At 39.4% G+C, this 20,493-nt stretch overlaps 1 protein-coding gene and 1 long non-coding RNA gene across 2 annotated transcripts; one reads left to right on the forward strand and one right to left on the reverse strand.

Moving 5' to 3' along the window:
* Positions 1-1,354: 1,354 nt before the first annotated feature.
* vps37ba (VPS37B subunit of ESCRT-I a) lies at positions 1,355-19,934 on the reverse strand. The gene is made up of 4 exons (XM_044025333.1): positions 19,712-19,934; positions 13,064-13,235; positions 6,823-6,905; positions 1,355-5,098 (listed from the first exon to the last, which is right to left on the reverse strand). Exons 1-4 carry the CDS (start codon positions 19,814-19,816, stop codon positions 4,607-4,609), a joined length of 852 nt encoding a protein of 283 aa, XP_043881268.1. The 5' UTR covers positions 19,817-19,934; the 3' UTR covers positions 1,355-4,606.
* On the forward strand, positions 19,265-20,282 carry LOC122769061. Its single transcript, XR_006360403.1, has 2 exons — positions 19,265-19,823; positions 19,920-20,282. It is a non-coding gene; the product is annotated as an uncharacterized LOC122769061 (long non-coding RNA).
* Positions 20,283-20,493: the final 211 nt, after the last annotated feature.

The following is a 20,493-nucleotide window of genomic DNA, read 5'->3' on the forward strand; positions in this document are numbered from 1 at the left end:
ATTGTTGTATTATAGAAGAAAGCCATACAAAAAAGTAATTTGACAGACAAATAAAAAGGGGAAAAAGTCCTGAAATCAGAGCAACTGTCCAAACAAATATCAATGAAAATGGGATTATTAAACCCTTGAGTGTCTGGGTGGGTGTTTTATGGGTTTAAACTTAATAAAGTCTTAAATTGATTCTTTAAAGATACTAGCTGTACCTTAAGACAATATGAAAAGGTTAAAATACTTAATTTACAGTTTTAAAGTAGAATTCTAAAATATATGTACTATACCCAAGTCCAAGACAAACATTAAGTCTCACAATATGTTAATGTTTTTCATGAGTTTTCATCTTTAAAAAAGTGCTTCAAGCGTTCATGTGAAAGGTTTATTAAATACAGTTGTTTGGATTTGATTAGAACAAGATTAAAATCAGCCACTTTTCTGTACTGAAGGTTGTTTTTGTTTCGTTTTGTTTTTTCTCATGAAACAGAACCTCTAATGTGGAACAAACTCTCTCAGTGACCCATTTGTAGTGAATGTGCTGCCTTTAAATGATAATGATGCACATTTTGTGCATATTTTAAGATAATATATAACCCACATGAGTCACTATTTTCTTTGTGTTCCATGTCAGTGAATCATTTTTCCTGCTCTTTAAATGGGTCTTGAATGCAGCATTATTCAAAACACATGTTTCTTGGACATATACCCGTGTGTGTGTGTGTGTGTGTATAAATTATATATATGTTCTTATATTCAATATCTCTTTAGGACATTTTCTGGCATAAACACAGACCTTGTCAGGACCAGTAGTCCTCATGGAGAGACCAAAACCTGGTCCGAATGAGGCAGAACCTCATTTCTGAGGAATTGGTTAGGTTTAGAGCCAATATATAAATTGGGGTTTGGTTAAGGTAAGGGTTATGCATTAATTGGTTACATTTAAGGTTAAGGATAAGGCTTTGTTTAGGCTTTCCATGTACATGGAAGTCAAAGCATTGTCCTGAGCCATGTACCAGAATCCTTAACAAAAGCTCTTTTAAGGGATTGCGCATTTATTGAGTAGAACTGTCATGTTGCACCATTGATACAAAGAAATTAAATATAATGGAAGATATTTAAATATGAATTTATAAGCACGTACTGCTTATAAATGCTCTTAGGCCAACATTAAATTATTGTCAGGTTACTTTTCACAGTAACAAAAGTGAAAACTTAAATTCATTTCCAAGCCACGAACACTAGGTGGCAGTCTTGTTGCATTCTCTAAAAAAACAGACTGGGTGTAAACTACATCCTGAAGAAATTAAACAATGAGGCATGAGATGTGTTCAGTGTGTCATAATAACAAAACAAAACAAAATAATACAAAAATGTGAGATTTATTGAACTTGAAAATAGCATTAAACTCCACTTACACATTCATTATAAGTAAATTTACCTACAACATTACACTGAAAATATCACCAACCACATATAAAACCACAAATACAGTGGATCAGTTCAAATGTAAAAAGCAGCTCGAATGGCTAAAGCAAAAAAAAAACAAAAAAAAAAACGAGGGGGGAGTTCTGAAGAGAAGAATCTTCAGTCTGAACACAAAGAGCAAAGGCCATGCACAAAACAATTATCTATGTTAGTTATTACAACTGCTGGTTTATATAAAAGCTCCTGCTCCCTCTCGTGGCTTTGCCATATGCTCCGTCCGTTCTGTGGTCAACGTCTTTGCCTTGAGGTGAAACACGATCACCGTCACTGAGATATATGATGCTAAACATTTCAGAGCCCTGTTTTTTTATCCAAGTAAAACAAACAAACAAACAAACAAACAAAGAAAAGAGAGGGGGTATGTGTGAATTCACCTCAGGCAAGTTTCAGCACAGAGGAGGAAGAACGGAGGCGAAGCATTAGCACCAGCACCACTAGGCAAACGGCCTGAGGGTGTCTCGTCTTTTCTGGCACATGCACACGTTCACTCCACTCTGGCCTTTCTGCTTCTAGTGCGAGAGCAAAACCTGACAGACCGAGTCACACGGTGCACTCTTCGTCTCAGCTGTCTGGTGGCGGCGGAACATCAGTGGCAGGGAGGAGGAAGAGAATAAATGCTTGGTGGCGGCTAAACACGACACGACGCGGGAGTGATCAGCAGGACGCCGTTACACGTCACTTCAAATGTAGGCACTCGTGGCTCGTCGACAGTGCACGGCGACAGCAAAACCAGGACAAGAAAATAAACCGACTGACTTTAAAACTAGACAAGTTCCTCTGGGAGAAATCTGGCTCACTTAGTTAGAAAAAAGTGTTTCAGCTCAGAAACCACAAACAGATACGTTAGAAAGGAACAACGGTAGAGTCAACGGAAGTTTTTACGAAATGGTTTCACGTCATAGAACAAAACAACAAAACAGGACCACAGCTGAATAGTTAGAACATAACATGGTGTGGCTAATCTTTGGTGCTCAGTGTTGCAGAAAACTGAACTGACTACATCCATACCACCATGTTTTCCTAACCTGGGTGAACTCAGCCGAGTCTGCCAGCGATTTGATTTCCAAGGGAACCAATCGCAAACCCGCGCTGGGTTAGAGGCGGGATTAATGGGACGACAACAGAGAAGCAACAACAGCTGTCTTTTGATTCGACCACCATTTTAAGTCGACTTGCTCAACGGAGCTCCCAAAAGTCGTTAGATCTCCATCTACAACTCAAGAAAATGTGTTGAAGCGTCTACCGTCGCTCGGAATACATCATCCAGGTCATTGGTCTTATTTGTTGTAGTTCTATCCGTGTACAGAAACTCATACGTTTTCTATTAAAAACCACATTTTCGGATTCAAATAACCTACGTCCTGACGACATCACGTGACCGTTCAGGTGCACCAGGCAAAATGGGAAGCGGACACGCTCTCTCTCCTCTGTGGTCGTTTGCTTGGTTTCAGAAACCATTACTAGAGAGAAAACAACAAAGAATTTGTAAGGAGACTGACGAGAAGGTGAAACTGCAAAGTGTTAATGAAGATTTTCGTACCACAGAGAACTTTGACAGTGGGAGGGGCTGATGCTTAATGCTAGAGGTCGCCAACAGAGGTTATGGCGATGTTGCTAATGTTGCTAAAGTGGATTGCCCCCCCGCCCCCCCCAAACAAAAATTATCAGTAAAAGATTTTTACGCTCTGAAGAGATACAAGAGTGCTCTACAAAAATTATCAGTAACGGGGAGAACAACCTCGTACGAGGGCTCTTTTTTTAGGCCGTGTAGTGTTGAACGCATAGATGTGATTTGCTTGGCTAGCACCTTGTTTGTGTTTTTGCATAGCGTATTTTGACTCGACTGGCCCTGGCGCTGGGGGCGACGCCTGACGCTGCTTTCGAAGTGAACGAGCAGCATTTGGGTTGATTTTATCTAACTAAAAGTGAACTTCTACATTCTGGAGTTCTCTTAAACGCCGGAACTTGTAAGTGTTTTTAAATAAAAAACAAAACAAACGTAGCATGGATGTAGCCTTAGATCCAAAGATCTGTTTGGCATAACTTCCAATTCCAACAGAGGGCGATAAAGACAACATACATCATTAAAACAAAAAAAAAAAAGGAGTGTTTGCATCACAACAGGAACCCACACTGAACAAACGACACACATCTGAACTGTATGGCTAAGCACAAATCCTTCATTTCAGGCAAGGCTTCGAAAAAAGGCTTGGTGATTTGTTTTAGTTTCAGCCACTGATCATCTTTCTCCGTCTTCCAACGTGCTTCAGACTTCCGCCCAGAGACGGACCGAGTGCGAGAGTCAGGGCCATCTGGAACCAGGCGGGTCTGGACTCTCTTTAGAACGTTAACCAAAGCCCTCCGTTACACGTGAATCAGTCTATCCTGGCTATTATTATCATAACTCCGTTAGTACTATAATCATATCAAGAGTTGCTGAAAATTCAAATATCTCTATGTACCTTGTGAATGTTTATATATTAATAAAAAGAGAGGGAGGAAAAAAGTAGAATAAATCACAGCATAGATGCAGTCCGCCTGAATATATTCCTGGAGAGATTTTTTTCATCAGAACTGCACAGTAATCAGGGTCTCTCTTTGTTTGCATATACAATACCAGTTAAGAGGAGTACGCTGCAGATGGAAAAGGACAAATCGAACCCTTTTTTTTTTTTTGTATTTGAGTGACTTTAGTGTTCCCTGAAAGCTGGAGGAACTTGAAGGTTGAAGGGAGCGGAGACTCTGAGTCACAGGCCCAGCAGAGCATGAGGGCACAGCCTGGAGACAACAAAGTGCTGATAAATGACAAAGTCCAGGCTCAGTGACCCAGTGAAGAGCGACACTGGTGTCGCTACAGCAGCCTGCGTCGGGTGCTTTCCCTGAAGGGAGAGTCGAGGTTTGTCGGGAGTGTCGATGACGGGAATGAGAGAGTGCAGAGATGATTTGAGATCTGCTTCGGTTGAACATGACCAGACCAGCCAGCCCAGGGTCTGTCCTCTTCTGTCGTGAATTGGTCATTAAATCCGAAAAGGCAGACGACAAAGAAACCCAGTCCTCAGAGGGGTCCCAGCGGTGAAATAGTCCACGACACACGCGCTGCATCCTCCTCCGAGGGGAAACTGCTTTTTATCTACTGCATGATGAAGCCAGGCTGCGGGGCCATGCGAGGTGGAGGCCTCTGCGGCAACGCGGGGGGATACTGAGACAGGAAGTGAGTAGGGTAGCCAGAGGAGCCACCGGGGTAAGGCTGGCCTGTCCTAGGAGGAATCGGCGGGTATGGCGACGTGGAGTAGAAGACGGGAGGCAGAGGTGCGTCCGTCGATGCTTGGTTTGGATTTAGAATCGGGGCTGGCTGTGAAGGAGGGAGAGGGGGTTTCCTCCTGGGCTGAGGGACAGGGGAGGAGCCGTTGCTGGAGTCGCTGAGGAGGGAGGCCGCGGCCGACACGTCCTGAGATCGGGAGCTGGGAACCGACACCTGAGGGAGACGCTGGCCCTTCATCACCATCTCCTGAAGCTTCTCGATTTTGACTCTTCTCAAGTGGGCCAACTTCCTCTTATTTTGATAAGTGTCGATGAAGGCGTCAAGGGTCATGTCGCCGTCCAGGAAGGAGTCAGCCATGTTCTGTCGACGAAAGAAGAATTTAACAGTTTTACAGTAACACTGTGTTGAGAAAAGGTCAATATAAAGCCGTTTCTCAAAGGTCAAAGTCAGTGACAATACACTGAAAATACTGGAATCTAAAATATTATGAGATATCTACGCTAAAAAAAACCAGGTCAATTTCTTTTGTAAAACACAGGTGACAAAGCCTAGATGGAGGATCTCCTGTTTCTCCAGTCAATTATCTTCACTTCGTCACACAGTTCTTACGTGAGAATGTGGTTACACAACAGGTCAACATCTCCGCACAATAGAGAAACCCGGCTATTATTGCTTTAGACAAAACTTTTTAGCACCGCTGATGTTCCATTGTTGTTCATCTAGTTTCACTAAACCCTGTGTGACACTTATGTAAGAGTCTAACCGCAAGATGAATACATGACAACAGTCCGGAAAGACGACTTATAATTACGTGATGGTTAAATGACAATTTACAGTAAACGACGTGTTTGTTTACTGTGTTTAAAGGTAGATGATGTTGCATCACTGCCTTCCAATTCTTTCTCCTTCTCGTTTTTTTATATTGACAGTACATTGTTGACTCTGTATTCAGTATCATGTCAACAAAAAAAGTGTTCCTCTTTTCTTTTACCTCTATTGTCAAGTTGTATTAAGTTGGAAACCGGAGCAGTCGAACATGATCAATCAAAAGAAGTGTGTTGACTGATGTGGACAAACGAGCAGAACTTGATGTATCATTGTGCTATTAACTTCTCTTTTACATATATACATACATATACATATATATACATATATATACACACACATATATATATACATATACACATATATATACATATATACACATATATACATATACCTATATACACATATATACATATATACACACATATATACATATATATACACACATACATATATATACACACATACATATATATACACACACACATATATATATATATATACATACATACATACATATATACACACACATATATACATATATACACACACATATATATATCTCATCATGAGATATATATATATATATATATATATATATACATATATATATCTCATCATGATCAGTCTGACAGAGAAAACCCTGCATTCTCCATTATGTAACAATTATTCCGTCACATAATATAATACAAATCCCTGCACCATAAGTACTTTGCACAAACTGTACACTTGTTGAGCATATCATCTTTCTTAGCGTAACTTAACATTTCAGCTCTTATCTTATAGTAAAAAAAGTGCCTGAAACCTATGTTGGTTTCACAGTTTTTCCACATCTGTCTATACTGTCTAAATTAACTTATGTATTGACACACTGATGGATTAAAGTCCACCTCAAATATGTTCTTAAAGAGTCCATTTACTCGGCATAAACATAACCCTAACCCAGCACTAATCAACATTTTCTAAAATGATATGGAGCAAACAACTAATTGATAATGTAAATAATCATTAGCTGCAGTCCAAATAATCACCCTCAAAATACGCAATTTATTTTTGCTCTTACACCTAGTATTGTGACGTGTAGCTGTTGCGAGGATGTAAATTGTGACCTCTGTGTTTGCTCTGTTGCCCACATGCTCCAGCTACAGTCTCAAATTTAACAACACTGATGCCTCTGTGGGAGTAGGGATCAGGAACTGGAAAAGCAGGTACATAATAAAAAAACAACACGCTGGGAAACATAAAATCATCAAGCTTACCTCTGTCTCCTCCTCTATTTTGGCTCCCTCCGCCTGCAGCAGGGCCAGCAACGTGTCCAGGGAGGAGTTTCCCGAGTTGTGGTCTATAGAAAAAACAACACAAATATTATTATTCTGCAATATTTTCAAACCATTCATTCAGTATAGTGCATGTAATTATTGCTGGGATTCAAAGTCACAATAAACGAATGCTTTATGAAACGGACAGTGATGTTTTATGAACTTTTAATGTCCATGGAGTTAAATATAATGCCTGTACATTCGCGAACTCTGGTGCAACAAGTGTGCCACATGCTACGCTTAACAGAGTGTTATTTTGCGGTTACGATATGATACCATTTTGAATAGTAGCCATATCCTACACAGAATTTATAACAACGTTTATGTCTCAAGATGTCTCCTACAATAAAATATGCATCATGGGATCTGTGTACCAGCCAAAATAACAACTCCTGGCCTCTTTCATGAAAACAAACTTCAAAAGATGCTCGCGTACCAACTCGTGAAAACAGCACAGATGTAATCTAGATTAATTGTCTATAACGTCAACAAAACAGCTACAGGAAAAGAAAAATAACTCAAATCCTGAGCTGAAATGAATGCGTGACTAATAACAGGTTTTAATGAGCTCGTCACACGGAGCTGAGGGAAAACCTTCCAGTCATCCAAACAACCTGAACGCCTCTGTGTTTGCTGTGGACCGGCAAAGCCCTACTGAGTCAACTGAAACCAAACCGGTGTCTCCAAGGAGGAGGAGGAGGAGGAGGTGTGTTTTGTTCGTGATCATAAGCAGGACTGAAAAGTCAAACACCCTCGCTGCTGACGCTGAAACCAGACACTCATCTCAACTACAGCACTGTCATCGCTCCTCAGCCAACGCAGAGCACACAACAGTATAGAAGATCTCTAATTACAGTCTAACGTGATTTGATATTCTTGGCGTCTTCCCGTACTTGGCAACCCAGTAAACAAAGATCTGGAACCATGCATTTACATAGGGGGGACATGGGTTCAATACAGGTCAGCCTAGATTTTTACCACTCGCTGTCCATTGTTATGATTTAAAAGTGATAAATACTAAAAGTGTCTGTATCAACACCCTTTTCTTGTCAATTTTCACACTGAACTGGCGCGGTTATCAATAGTTATAATAATGAAATACCAAAAATGTTATGTTCTTTTCTCAAGTCGAGTGAAAAATACAGGCCTATAAAAGGTAAATTAATTTAGTAAAATAACTTCATTACATTTAATTACGTTCTTTTGTTCACATAAAAATACTGTACTCCTTTCGTTTTGATTAAAACCTTGTGCTGTCCACATTTCTCTTCTCATTTTGGCTTCTTACACACAAACCTCCCCCAAAAACAGCTATAAACACTGTAGAATATATGGCCAGACCTGTAAGAGGCAACACTACCACAGAAGTAAACCACAAATGGAGATAAAGACGTCCAAACACCAAGAAGATTGACGTCTACCTGGATTAATGAGGTGGGGCCATGAAATCTTGGTTGTATACACAATAACGCATGGGTGGCATTTAGAGATTTTTTTCACTCTGGGGCCCATTTGCAAGTTCAGTGTGGTTTAAAACAATGGTTGTTAGCTTTTTGTCAAGCCCCTTAAATGTCATCATCAAGAATAGCCTCGATTGCTATCAGGAGACAATAAACACGTCACCATCATTCATTTTAATGCTGTAACATCGTCCGCTACAAATGACTCAGAAATGACTCGTACAGTTACAGCACAGCTCTGTGACGACTGTCCTCCAACACAGTTTCTATACTTTAACAAAACATGGGGATGAGTGATGGTGATGACGTGTGAGAAAGACAAACAATACATTTTAATAGATCAAACAACGAGAATAAGGTGTTGACAAAAGGTTTGGCCTGAGCCACACTTCAATCCTTTCCCCGGACGTCAGCTTCAGGCAGCGTTTCCCACAACCACAAAGCTCACGGCCGCTTCCCAGCTGTCTAAAAAAAAGAAAAAAGAATATGCCTCCACATGCCCCCAACTGTAATGATCACACCAATGAAGTATTCAAAGGGCACAGGTAGAGTTTCACACACCTTTGTCTTGCTGTTGTGACACTTCCAGCTAACTTACCAGGAACTGGAAGAAACAGTTCCAGGTATAAACATATCAGGCTGGCTACATGTTTTTCTTGTGTGTGGGACGATTCTAAAAACAAGACAGAAAATGTCTGTCAAATTGTGTGATTTATCTCTGAATTCTTGGCTCTGAAAACCCTCTAAAGACTGCAGCGTCACTCTCGCTCTCGAACAGAGAGTTTTCTCTCTCTCTCTCTCTGAGTGAACTCTCATTCCTCGCCTGTGTCTCGCCTTCTTTCCATAACAGGGCGGACTGTCAGGCTTATCAGCAACAGCACTCCTCCACACAAAGCTGCGATTCTCTGGCTGAGCAAGGAACCAGCCGCGCTCACAACACACACAGTCAGTGGGGACCTGGAGATCATGAGACGGCCATTTAGTAAATGAATACACTTTGACCTCTGATGTGACACCGAGGACTTTACACAGAAACAGAAAGTTCCCTATACGACCTTTTTAGTTTCCATTCTTGAAAGGTTCTTACGTAGACGTGCATAAACCGCTCAAAATGTCTCTGACTTCTGTAGTATATATGCCAGGCCAGTATGTGGCGCTGTAACATTGCCACAAATATACACCAAAACTGGAGAAGAAGGTGTGGAATGTGCAAATAAAGCTTTAATTAATTTTAGAGATATTTCATTTTCCATACCAATTTTTCTAGGTTATGAAAGAGAATTTCACAGAACTACAGCTGCAAATGGTATAAAATTAGGATCTCTTTAATCTGGTGCATAATTAGTAAAAATAATATGACTAATATAAATAAAATGTGCTCAATGTAATTACTTTAATGTACTTTAATGTGTATTCATGCGACAACAGAGTGCAATTATTCAGTGCACAAGTCAAAATATTATATCCTAAAATCACCTCATCAGAAGAAAACAGCCCGGGTCTTCTCGCTGCAAGGCGAGAATGCTAACCACTATACCACCGTGTAGCCCTCCATTAGTTGTATATGCGAAAAAAACACAACGGTGGTATTTGGAGATACAATAAAAAACTTTAGTGTATTCTACTAAACTTGTTCTTGTGTGTACAGGCCTTGAGGGGGGAAAAGAGGTTTTTGGCCTGTCTTTCTCTCTGTCTCCCAGCCTGCTGGTCACTCCCTCCCTCCCTCCCTCTTCTCTCCCACTCCGGCTGTTATACAGCAGCTTGCCTGGCAGCACAATGGCCCACTGTGGTGCTGCTGTTCTCAGAGTCAGTGGGTGGAGGTGGTGGTTGTGGAGTCATGCCACTCTGGCCTCCAGAGCCTAATGGACAGTGAAGGGTAATGCAGAGGCCACATGTTTCCCAGAAGAAGGATGGAGGATGGAGCAGAGAGGTGGGGGGGGGGCACACTAAGCTACTACACTAATGTTAACATTCTCTATCTGGGTCAAACGTCTATGTTTCCCCCCTCTGCTCTCAACTCTCCGCCAGCTGATCTACAACAAATACACAAGTAGGGCGGCAAGTGCACAGAAGGCAGAGGAGGGGGGAGGAGGGGGAGGGGGCAAAAACACCGGGTAACCTACATTTGACAAAAGCCACCGTTTGCTGACCACAAACAAAACAACACACTGATGCATGGACTCCCCTGACTGAGACCGTGGACTGGACTGTCCACTCACTGCTTCAGAACGCAAAGGTTCACTGGATTAGCTGTATACAGTATTATACCGATACATTTTCAAACGTGGTGTGAAACACCATTTATATTACGGACTTGACTAGAAAACTACATTTGAATGTTAATTTATAACATATTATAATTAAATGACAAAATGTCATAATTTTTGTATGGAAAGTGTTGAATCTAATTTACTGCTGTATTTATGTAAATGTGAAAAGGTTGTGTACTTTGAACATGAAAAGCACAACACTGATTTTATACGTTTGTGAGTTACTACTTTACTTTTACATACATTATCTTTTTATTTATTTACACAGAAAAGTAAGAAAAAGGTTAATATTTACATCAATCTCCGCAAAGAAGTGTGTTTCTTTAATCATCCATTTCATTCTCCTTATTTTGTAATCATTATATAATTACATTTATAATTATTATTACCATTTCTATTATTATTAATTGGCATCATAACCCTATACATTATACCTATACCATTTATTGTATATGGAGAATAACTCATTTGTACATTTCAAAAAGCCCAAAGGAGGATACCTGATTTATTTTGATCTTTGGTTTTTTTAGAATGAGATTTTCTTTACATTTATAGAAAGAGAATATTTTATCCAATTTAATGTCCAATTTTCTTGTTTTGCCGTTTCTTCCTAGAGAACTATCACTATGAATTTGTGAGAGTGTAGACGCTGCGTAGTCATCTTTGTATCTTATTTTCTCTGTGTCTTATAAGAACGCACTTAAGATAAACAAATCAATATACATTCACATTTGTTTTGAATTTAGTTTTTACAAACAAGCTGCTCTCAGATTCCTCAATCCTTGCGATGAAAGGAGTCAAAGTCAAACTTTTTATCAGAGTAGCAGAGTCGTGAATGGCTGTTGTGCTATTTTGAGAGGGTTGCTTGGCAACCGGCGTGTCAACAAGGTCACAAGTATCGTCGCAGTGTCTTCTTCACACACTAGGAAGTACTGTGAAGGTGTGTCTGGTCTGCTTCATATCCTGCAGTGGAGTTCTAAAACAGACTGAACAGAAATCAGCAGCAGCAGGAGAAGCTTCGACACCATGACCAGTACAACTATGACAGGGCGTCTGGTAACACGGCCGCTGCAGGCTTTTACGGAAAATGTGGGAACTGGTGAAACAGGTCTCTGTGGTCACACAGAACAAGAACAAAACAATGTGCGGAACAAAAAAAATGACACACACACACACGTTTACACACATTTACACAGCTCTGACAGGCAGCATAAACACGGCGTTGATCCTAACTTTAACCATAACCACAACTCAAATCTTAGCCCTAAACCTTAACTAGTTCTTTAAGAAATGAGGTTCCCCCCTCATTAGGACCAGGTTTTGGTCTCCATGAGGACTACAGGTCCTTACAAGGTCACCGTTTATGACAGAAAAAAAAGGTTAACAAATTATCGAAGAGGATCACTCTGAACTGAACTCGTGATACACAATTGATTATACAATTTAAACTTCTGAAAGGTGGATAAAAGTGAGGTGGATAAAATTACATTTAATTGCAATTACTGTACAGCAATTATGTTTAAGCTGTGAAATTGAAGTGATACTTATACTATACTTATTTCATATTTCAATACAAACGTTCACACACTGGTGATTAGTATACAATGTTTGTATTTATATATATGATCATTATATACAGTATCATGGATCATTTTATTCTATTATTATTATTTACATTCTTGAAGGACTGTAAAGCAGGCGATTTACCCCATGGATTTTTCCAGAAGTATTCAGATTAGGAATTTACTCAGGATTTAAAACAATCGGACAGAAATTTAACATTAAAATTATAATGAAAAATTTGTCACAAGTTCAAATTTGCTGCTAAAAACAAGATTTCTGATTGTTTCAGCTTCTTAAATGTGAATATGTTCTGGTTTGTTTGCTCCACTTAACAAAGAAATCATTCAAACTGAATTATTTTGGTAAGAGGACAAAAACGAGACGTTTGAAAAGATAATCATTTTCAGGTTTGACAAACACTGATAGACATTTTTCAACATTTTCTGTCATTTTATGGACAAAACGATTACTCGATTAATCGAGAAAATAATCGCCAGATTAATGGATTATGAAAATAATCGTTAGTCGCAACTCTAATCTGCTTTATAGATAGAAAACAACACGGTACGACAACAGTCAAAAACTCTGGATTAGATGTATGGACAGAAAAAGAAATTTATGAAACCCTAAAGGATCAGAAAAAGCTGCAGTGACATTATAACTGAGTCATGTTGAGCACTGATGTTAAACTGCTTAGTCATTATCAGACAGATTGTATGGTATGTGTCTGTGTTTTTTTTACATTATCTAAGGTTTATGCTGTGTTCACTTTCTCATGTATCAGTTGTCAATGACTTCACGGACAAGAGTGTGTTCCAATTTCTCAAAGAGCCGACCAACATTAAAAATTCAAGATAGAGACTGATCAATAAAAAATGCTGCCCGTACCGAGCGTGGACTTGCGAAGCTGGTAGGACTCGAAGCGCTCCTGCAGACAGCTGTAGCGCTTAGTGAGCTGCTCCTTCTTGTGCTCCAGTCTGGGCTGCAGGTCCAGGTTCTTCTCAGCCAGGGTCCGGTTGTTGGCGAGTGTCATGTCTTTGCTCTGCTGGACGCCCTGCATCTGTGAAAGACGACAAGAGAGTGTCTAAAACGTCAGGAACCAGAGGTTTGTCAGGACAAAAATATCTTTATTACAGTCTGGACTCAAATTTATGAGATGAGTCTCTGTGATTCATTCAGAATCATTAAATAAAAAAGAAAGAAAAAAGGTAAAAGGTTACTGAATATAATCCATGAATCATTGCGCTTAATTTGCCAGTTTTCACACTACACCCACAATCCTCTTTAGGAAGACAAATCATGACCACACATTCATCTTCTCCTTACAACGCCAAAATATAATCAACCCTCATCATTGAAGCAAAAGCAACTGATACATTTTGGTTTCTGGCTCATTTGTGTTGCTTTTAAAAACAGATTGGCCGTTTCAAACCAATATTGGCATTGGTCGAGCAATTCATTCACTAGAGGGCAGCACAAAGAGTAACTGATAAGAAGAACAAGAAATATGGCGACAGTGGAGATTATTTTGACAATCAAAAAAAACAAAAAAAAAAAACCTTTTAAAAATGTTTACCACATGCAGATAAAAGAAAGCTCCCCCTAATGGGAATACTGAAACTAGCTATGTGGGCAGCACGATTTATCACAGAAGAATCAAACTCTCAAACGCAAAATACAAATCGAAAGCCGACGCAATTATTTGATAAAATGTTGTCACGCTGTGGGAATTCAACAGCCAAAAATGTTTGTTGACAACTCCCAAAAAATGTCAATTAATCATGATTTTAAAATCATTTTTTAAAAAGAAAACAACAGTTGAAAAGATGCAAACACAGTTAAGCTGCACCAGTTATGAAACATAGCGCAAACACAACACCATCAAAATAACTGCATATGAACCATGAAGGAGCAAAAACAACAACCATGTTATTCTCAATCCAGAAATACTTCCAATAAAATTGGAAAGAGACTTTGTGCTTTCCCCGAAAGACAACCTCGAGAACTTTCTTGTAACAAAAAAACAAACCAACTAGTACTCCTTATTGTCTTTGGTGAGGAATGATGGGGCTTCACTCACTTTAAAAGCAAGTTTAAACAAAAACAATGAATACAACGTTCTCACATTCTACAGAACAGAGGAGGGTTTACACAAAAATAACTTAAGCGCTGTCACTTTTTAAATGACTCAATTTACACAACCGGTCCGACATGTTGGCAGTGCAGGGCGAGAACGTGTGGGAAAACTCTATAAATACACTATCGTGTAGAGAGGGTGATGATGGAATATTCTTTAAGTGACCGTGTGGTCGTCAGACTGAAATTACACACACGAAAAGCAGCAACAACTACACTCAGAACCATCATATCCTGGGGTAACCCGTGCCTTCACTCGTTCATCGTGGGCCGTTGAGGAAGCAGAACTGAAAATAGCATCTATAACTGCAGGCTGCTGCTGTCAAACCAAACACATAATTGTTTGCTGGCTGCCAGTGTTTCACTTCATCTCTATAAAAGGACGGTGCGGAATAATGAGGAATGTAGGTTATGAGCTACAGTAGTTAGTCTGAGGACCACAGACAGACAGACCTGCAGATGTGGAGAAGTGATAAAAGTAATAAAACCACAATTAGACACACGTGTCTGGAAACTTTACTGACAATAAGAGAAGAGGAAAAACATGTTTTTGAACCTTTGACAGAGAGAAACTTAAAAAGGAGAAACAAAGGAAACTGGCTTGAAGACTCTGGATTAAAAACATGAACAAATATTTTTAGTCTCCACTTTTGAAAATGTAAATAACACTGAGTCACTGGGCTGTCTGCCTTCTCATTGTTGCTTCGAATATATAATGTTATTACAGATACATCAGTATAGATGCTGACTAAGTTACAGGAAATTGTATTTTTTGTTTCAGTGAACGTAATACAGTGTTTAAACACAGACTAGCAGATTCCTAATTTACTAAATGTCCCACGTTGTGCCTATAATGATTATATATATCCAATTATTCCAAATGACTCGAATGAGTATTTGTGTTTGCGAATTTTTTTTATAAATGTTACCAAGTCAGTAAAATTTAAATTACATTTTTCATCCACAAGTAAATCATTTATAAATAAACAACCTGTTATTATTCTTATTGAAAATACTATATTGTTATTGGTGTGAAAGCAATGTACTGGACTACAATGTAAAACATTATTGTACTTTGAGACACACTATGACGTTTTATAGAACCTTCATTCTATTTGTCAAAGGGACGTTAGGGTAAGTTTTCCTTAAGTTTCCCCTTAAATTCCAATTTCAGCACCATCACAGACTCCCAACACCTAAAACTTGTTTATTTCATCTTAGACACCTTTATTGTGATGTTGTCAACCATTTTGATCATAGATTCATTTGTGTTTTTTTGTGATTAAAACAAGTTTGTGGAACACAGAACAACACATTTAAACATTTTCTGACATTTTACAGACCAACCAAATAAATGAGAGAATAATCAACACTTTAACATTTTAACACTTTAAACCGGCACTGACGCTGGGTATTTTCCAGACGCTTTTCCTGCCAACATGGAGGTGTACAAGCAAACTGAGTCACAAAACATCCACGGCTCAATAAAAAGAGTTTGTCTGCCTCTGCCGTTGGGGACACGTTTGGCCATTTACTATGGCAATCAATACACAAACACACTTATGGGGTAGTATGTTCAATTTCTGTCTCCTAAAAGTGACACACACTGGACCTTTCGGAGGTTAGTGTGCAGTAGACTGTACACAGGTAGGACAGGTTTTAGGGTCAGTTCTTAAAGAAAGGGATGAACAGAATGTAAACAAATTCATGGAAGCACAATTTGCATTATTTAAAAAGGGCAACACTTGGGCGTTTGTCAGTGTGTGTGTGTTTTGCTAAATGAGATCATCATTGCCCACGGCAAAACATGTGCGCCTGAGAGACGACGTTTGTGTTCGTACACACACAACAGCTGTAAACTCAGTGCTTCTCAGCACTCTTGGGTTTCACTCAGTGCCTCGTGACACCCACTTTTGTCTTTTGTCGCCATTCAGAGCGTTATTAAGCAAGAATTCCACAGACAGTTCCACCTTTGGCTCAGACATGTCTTTACTTGGCTCGATTTGTCCTCCATCTCCACAACCTTGTGACTGAGTTAAGGCAACAACTGCTGTGTCATGACGATAAACAAGTCCCTCCCTCCCTCTCTCTCTCTCTTTCTTTCTCTATCTCTGTGTAACTTATGGGAAGAGGAAAACGAAACCATGGAGACAATCAGACATGGGTGTGGAGCAAAAACAGAGCTGACAACACAACAGGCTGCCTCACAGCACTGCATTCATCCAAAAAGACTAAAAATATCATACTGTGTTCTTGCTTTTGTGAGGAGGAAATGGATGTGGTGCAAATACAGTAGCTTACAGTTTCCTCACTTGAATCCTAAAAGAGCCTTGTTTTCCCCCTGTAATTTATCTTCCATTTTAACAAGGGCTTGCTTCCTAACTATTGTCCATTAAAACCACAGCACCATGACAGCAGACACACAAGAAGAAAAAAAAAGACTGCTGTGCCCTGACAGTGAGTTTAATGTTTGTAATTACTGAGCTGAGTGCAAGCTACAGGGTGAGAGAAGGAAGAAGAGAGTGTTTCCTGATGAGTTTGCACTCTGCAGTAAAACCAAACATCAGGGCTGTGGACAGGCTAATCCGGCCAGTAGGACATCAAGACAGACTAAAGCTGTGTTTTCATCAAGTGGAATGGTTCAGTTTGGTACAGTATGGTACATATTACCATGTGGAATAGTACAAGAATAACCAGCCTCTAGTGATCCATTTTTTGGCACCCTTTCCTTGGGGGTACCAGAGTAAAAATGTATGATACGTTCAGGGCGGAGCTAGACCAGCTTGTTGCCGTCACACCGGTACAATATCACGATTATCATCTCGCTATAACGTGGCCATATTACACAACTCACGCCCCCAACTACCAAGTTAAGTTCAAACACACAGCTTAAAAAGGACATACACAAAAACAGGTTGAGGAGAATGCGCTTATGTTTGTTATTGTATCGGCTTTTGAGCCAAAGCAGTGAAACTAATATTTTTTTAAAAGGGTCCAAGAGTGGGAAAATAATTACCCTTACGTTTTCATGTATACAACTAAAACACTAGTTTGGAGAAAACCATGATGTTGTAGTCGCCACCTTCTTCTTCTTGTGTTTTAGAGATTGTTTAATGATAAAGTTGATTTACTTCCCCCTCTTGGTCGTATATATTGTAATAATACATTTACAGAAAACTTCCTAAGAACAAAAAAGATCATATAGGGCTTCATACATACAAAAAAAACAGACTCTAACGCTGCAGTATACATAGGCCTGTATGTGGCGCTGTAACGCTGCTACAATAATACACCAAAAAAACAGAGATGATGGCATGGAGCTAGCGTGCTGTGTACAAACTCCAAACACAAAAGGAAGCAGACAACAACAAAGATGGCGACAGCAAATGGGTGGGGCTATGACATAACCATTTTCCCAAAGTTGCATCTTGATTGTATACACAAAATAGCATTTTAGGGCCTACATTGTAAATTACTATTTTGGACAGTGCAGCCTCATGGGAAATAATCACAAGAACAAATCCTCTATAAAATTCATATTACTTTCTCAGCCAACTGTCTTGATTAACCAAATTTCAGGCCGTGATAAAAAAAAAAACCTTTTGCAGGAGTAGGACATGTAATCGCTGTGTGTGTGGAAAAACCGAGGCTTATCAGGTAGCTTATCAGGATTTATGATGCAGTGAAAAGCAGGTACACATTAATTGGGATTGCCGAGTCCTTGTGCTGCTGGAGCAAGGCCACGGTCAGAAGAAGCTGAGCCAAAGCCACAAGTGCGATTCACGTTTCTGTGCCAACTGGCTCTCAAAACATGCAGCACAGTCCGAGAACAGCTCTGGATTTATTTATCAGGTGTATATTATGGACTGTATCCCCACACAACACTTCGCTGCGTTGAATTTTAAGTTCCAAATGTTGCATACGACTGAAGAAGTGCTCCCTTAATAATGAATCGATGCAGAAAAAAAATAATAATCTGAAAGTTTGAAACTACTTTTGGCTCGCATAGTTACCCGATTTTATCTTCATCTGATAAATATAACTGTTTCATGATAACAAACAATGCAAAAAAATAAATAAAATATCTTAACTTTAGTAACTAATCACTGAACAACACTAATGTTATGTTCTATTAAAAATAATATATACACTTAATATTGAATACATTCAACAGGTCATCAAAACAAAATTTTGGTATCATATTTCTGGAATTTGACAAACCGTAATTTTATAATAACTGGCTGGTTAATAAATAATATGACAATGCAGATTATCTAGAAATAGCTAATATAGTCAACAAAACATCACAAAGCACATACAACAGTGTAACATGTATTCTGCTGTGTCATGAGCCAATACCAAGTAGCAGATCAGCTCTGCCAAAGTGCTGAGGCCATGAAATAGTCTTGGAGTTCAATCAACATTTATCTGAGTATTTACAGAATAAGAACTAGCAGAGCAGTACATGTTGGTTAATTTATGCATCTCTAGTCACTTTGGCCTGTCCCAGCCACTTACTGTATTGTTCTCAATATTTCGCCATGAATATGTAAAACAGAGTGGTACTTTTTACACTCATTAAAATATAAAATACACCACGTTTTCAAAAGAAAGGATTCTGACGCATCAATAATGATTTATATAATCGAATCGTAGCCCTGTGAATCATAATTGAACCGAATCGTGAGGCTTGTGAAGATTCTCACCCGAACAGGTGTAAATTAAAAATTAGGCAAAGATTTAGTCCGCATTACAACACCTAGTGCGTTTAATTAAAATCTCTTTTTGTCATACAGCTGTGTGTTAAGTCTTCGGCTGGTTGTATGTGCTGAGCCGGTGAACGAGGCCTGTTTAACACGAGGCTGTTAAGTTGTGTTTTCCTCGGAAGCGCCCGTCCGTGCCCACAGTTAACTCAGCCATAAATTGGTAAATTTGTGAGTGAAGTTTGGTCCGACGACCTGACCCTGACAGAGGGGAGTGGGAGCAAGGCCAGTCAGTACTTGTGTTGTTCTCTGGTAAAGACTCGGCATTAAGAACGCCATTATCTCCATCTTCAAAGTCTTTATTAAACACAAACGAGCCTGTTGTGTGTAGAAGAAGAAAAGGCGAAACGGGGCACGAATGTCGTAAATTGTGAAACCCCCCTGTGGTAAAACTTGAGACAATGCTTTTCCAACCGCTCCGTGCCGAGATTAACGATTTAAAAAGACGGTTTTATACTTCGAAAACGCTCGACTTTGAGTCACATGGTTATTGTCGTGATGCTAAACGTGAGGGGACTTAAGTATTCCCGTAACATTTGCTAAGGTACCGTTCAGGAATGGACAACAAAGAGCTGAGGGGGAAAAACACACACACACACACACACACTGGACCACAAAAGCCAACAGCTTCACGTACCTCGTCCATTTCCTGGATCATTTTCGTCAGTTTCTCGTCGTCCTCGAGGAATTCGTTGAGCTGCGTCATCGTGTGAGCGTCGAACTTGTTGGAGAAATTAGACATTTTCGCTGTGAGTGTGTGTATGTATGTGTGTGTGTGTTCTTCTCTCCCTGTGTTCGCCTCTCTCAGATTGTGACAGCTGACTGAACTGAGCTTCTTCCTACAGGAACTACTCAGACTGAGGGCCCAGTGCTGCGTTCACGAGCATCACGGAAATCACGCACATCATCATCAACGCTCGCTCATAAATTAGAGCTACGTCACGGATGTGACGTGTGCAGCTGCTTTTGTGTGGATTAAATCGTCATAATTACATTGTCTTTGGTAATAGCAAAGGCATGTCTTTGGTTTGGACAACTGTCTAATTTCCTCGTTAGTGCATATGCTGGGAAACTACTGTCGTTAAAATGATTGACAGAAATGCTTTTTTTGTTCTTGTTTTTTACTGCACATGCAAAATAGCTGTTAACTTACTCTGGAACAATTGTTAAAATTGTCTGTTGTCACAATAATAAATGTTGAAATTCTGTTTTTTTTTTAGCAGTGTGTTATTTTATCACACAGTATTCGTTTACTCTACATTTGAACATAATAATAACAGTAAAAGAAAATCACAGAATAAAGGCTTCTTCTTTCTTTTCACAATTTCGTTTGCCACTTCAAATTTACCACACCCTTTTCAGAGTTACACTTGGCCTTCAAAAGTGTAAAATAACAACTCCTTCAGGTTCAATAGCTAA

This window comes from Solea senegalensis, linkage group LG5, assembly GCF_019176455.1.
Source record: "Solea senegalensis isolate Sse05_10M linkage group LG5, IFAPA_SoseM_1, whole genome shotgun sequence".
In the NCBI taxonomy this organism is placed as follows: Eukaryota; Metazoa; Chordata; class Actinopteri; order Pleuronectiformes; family Soleidae; genus Solea; species Solea senegalensis.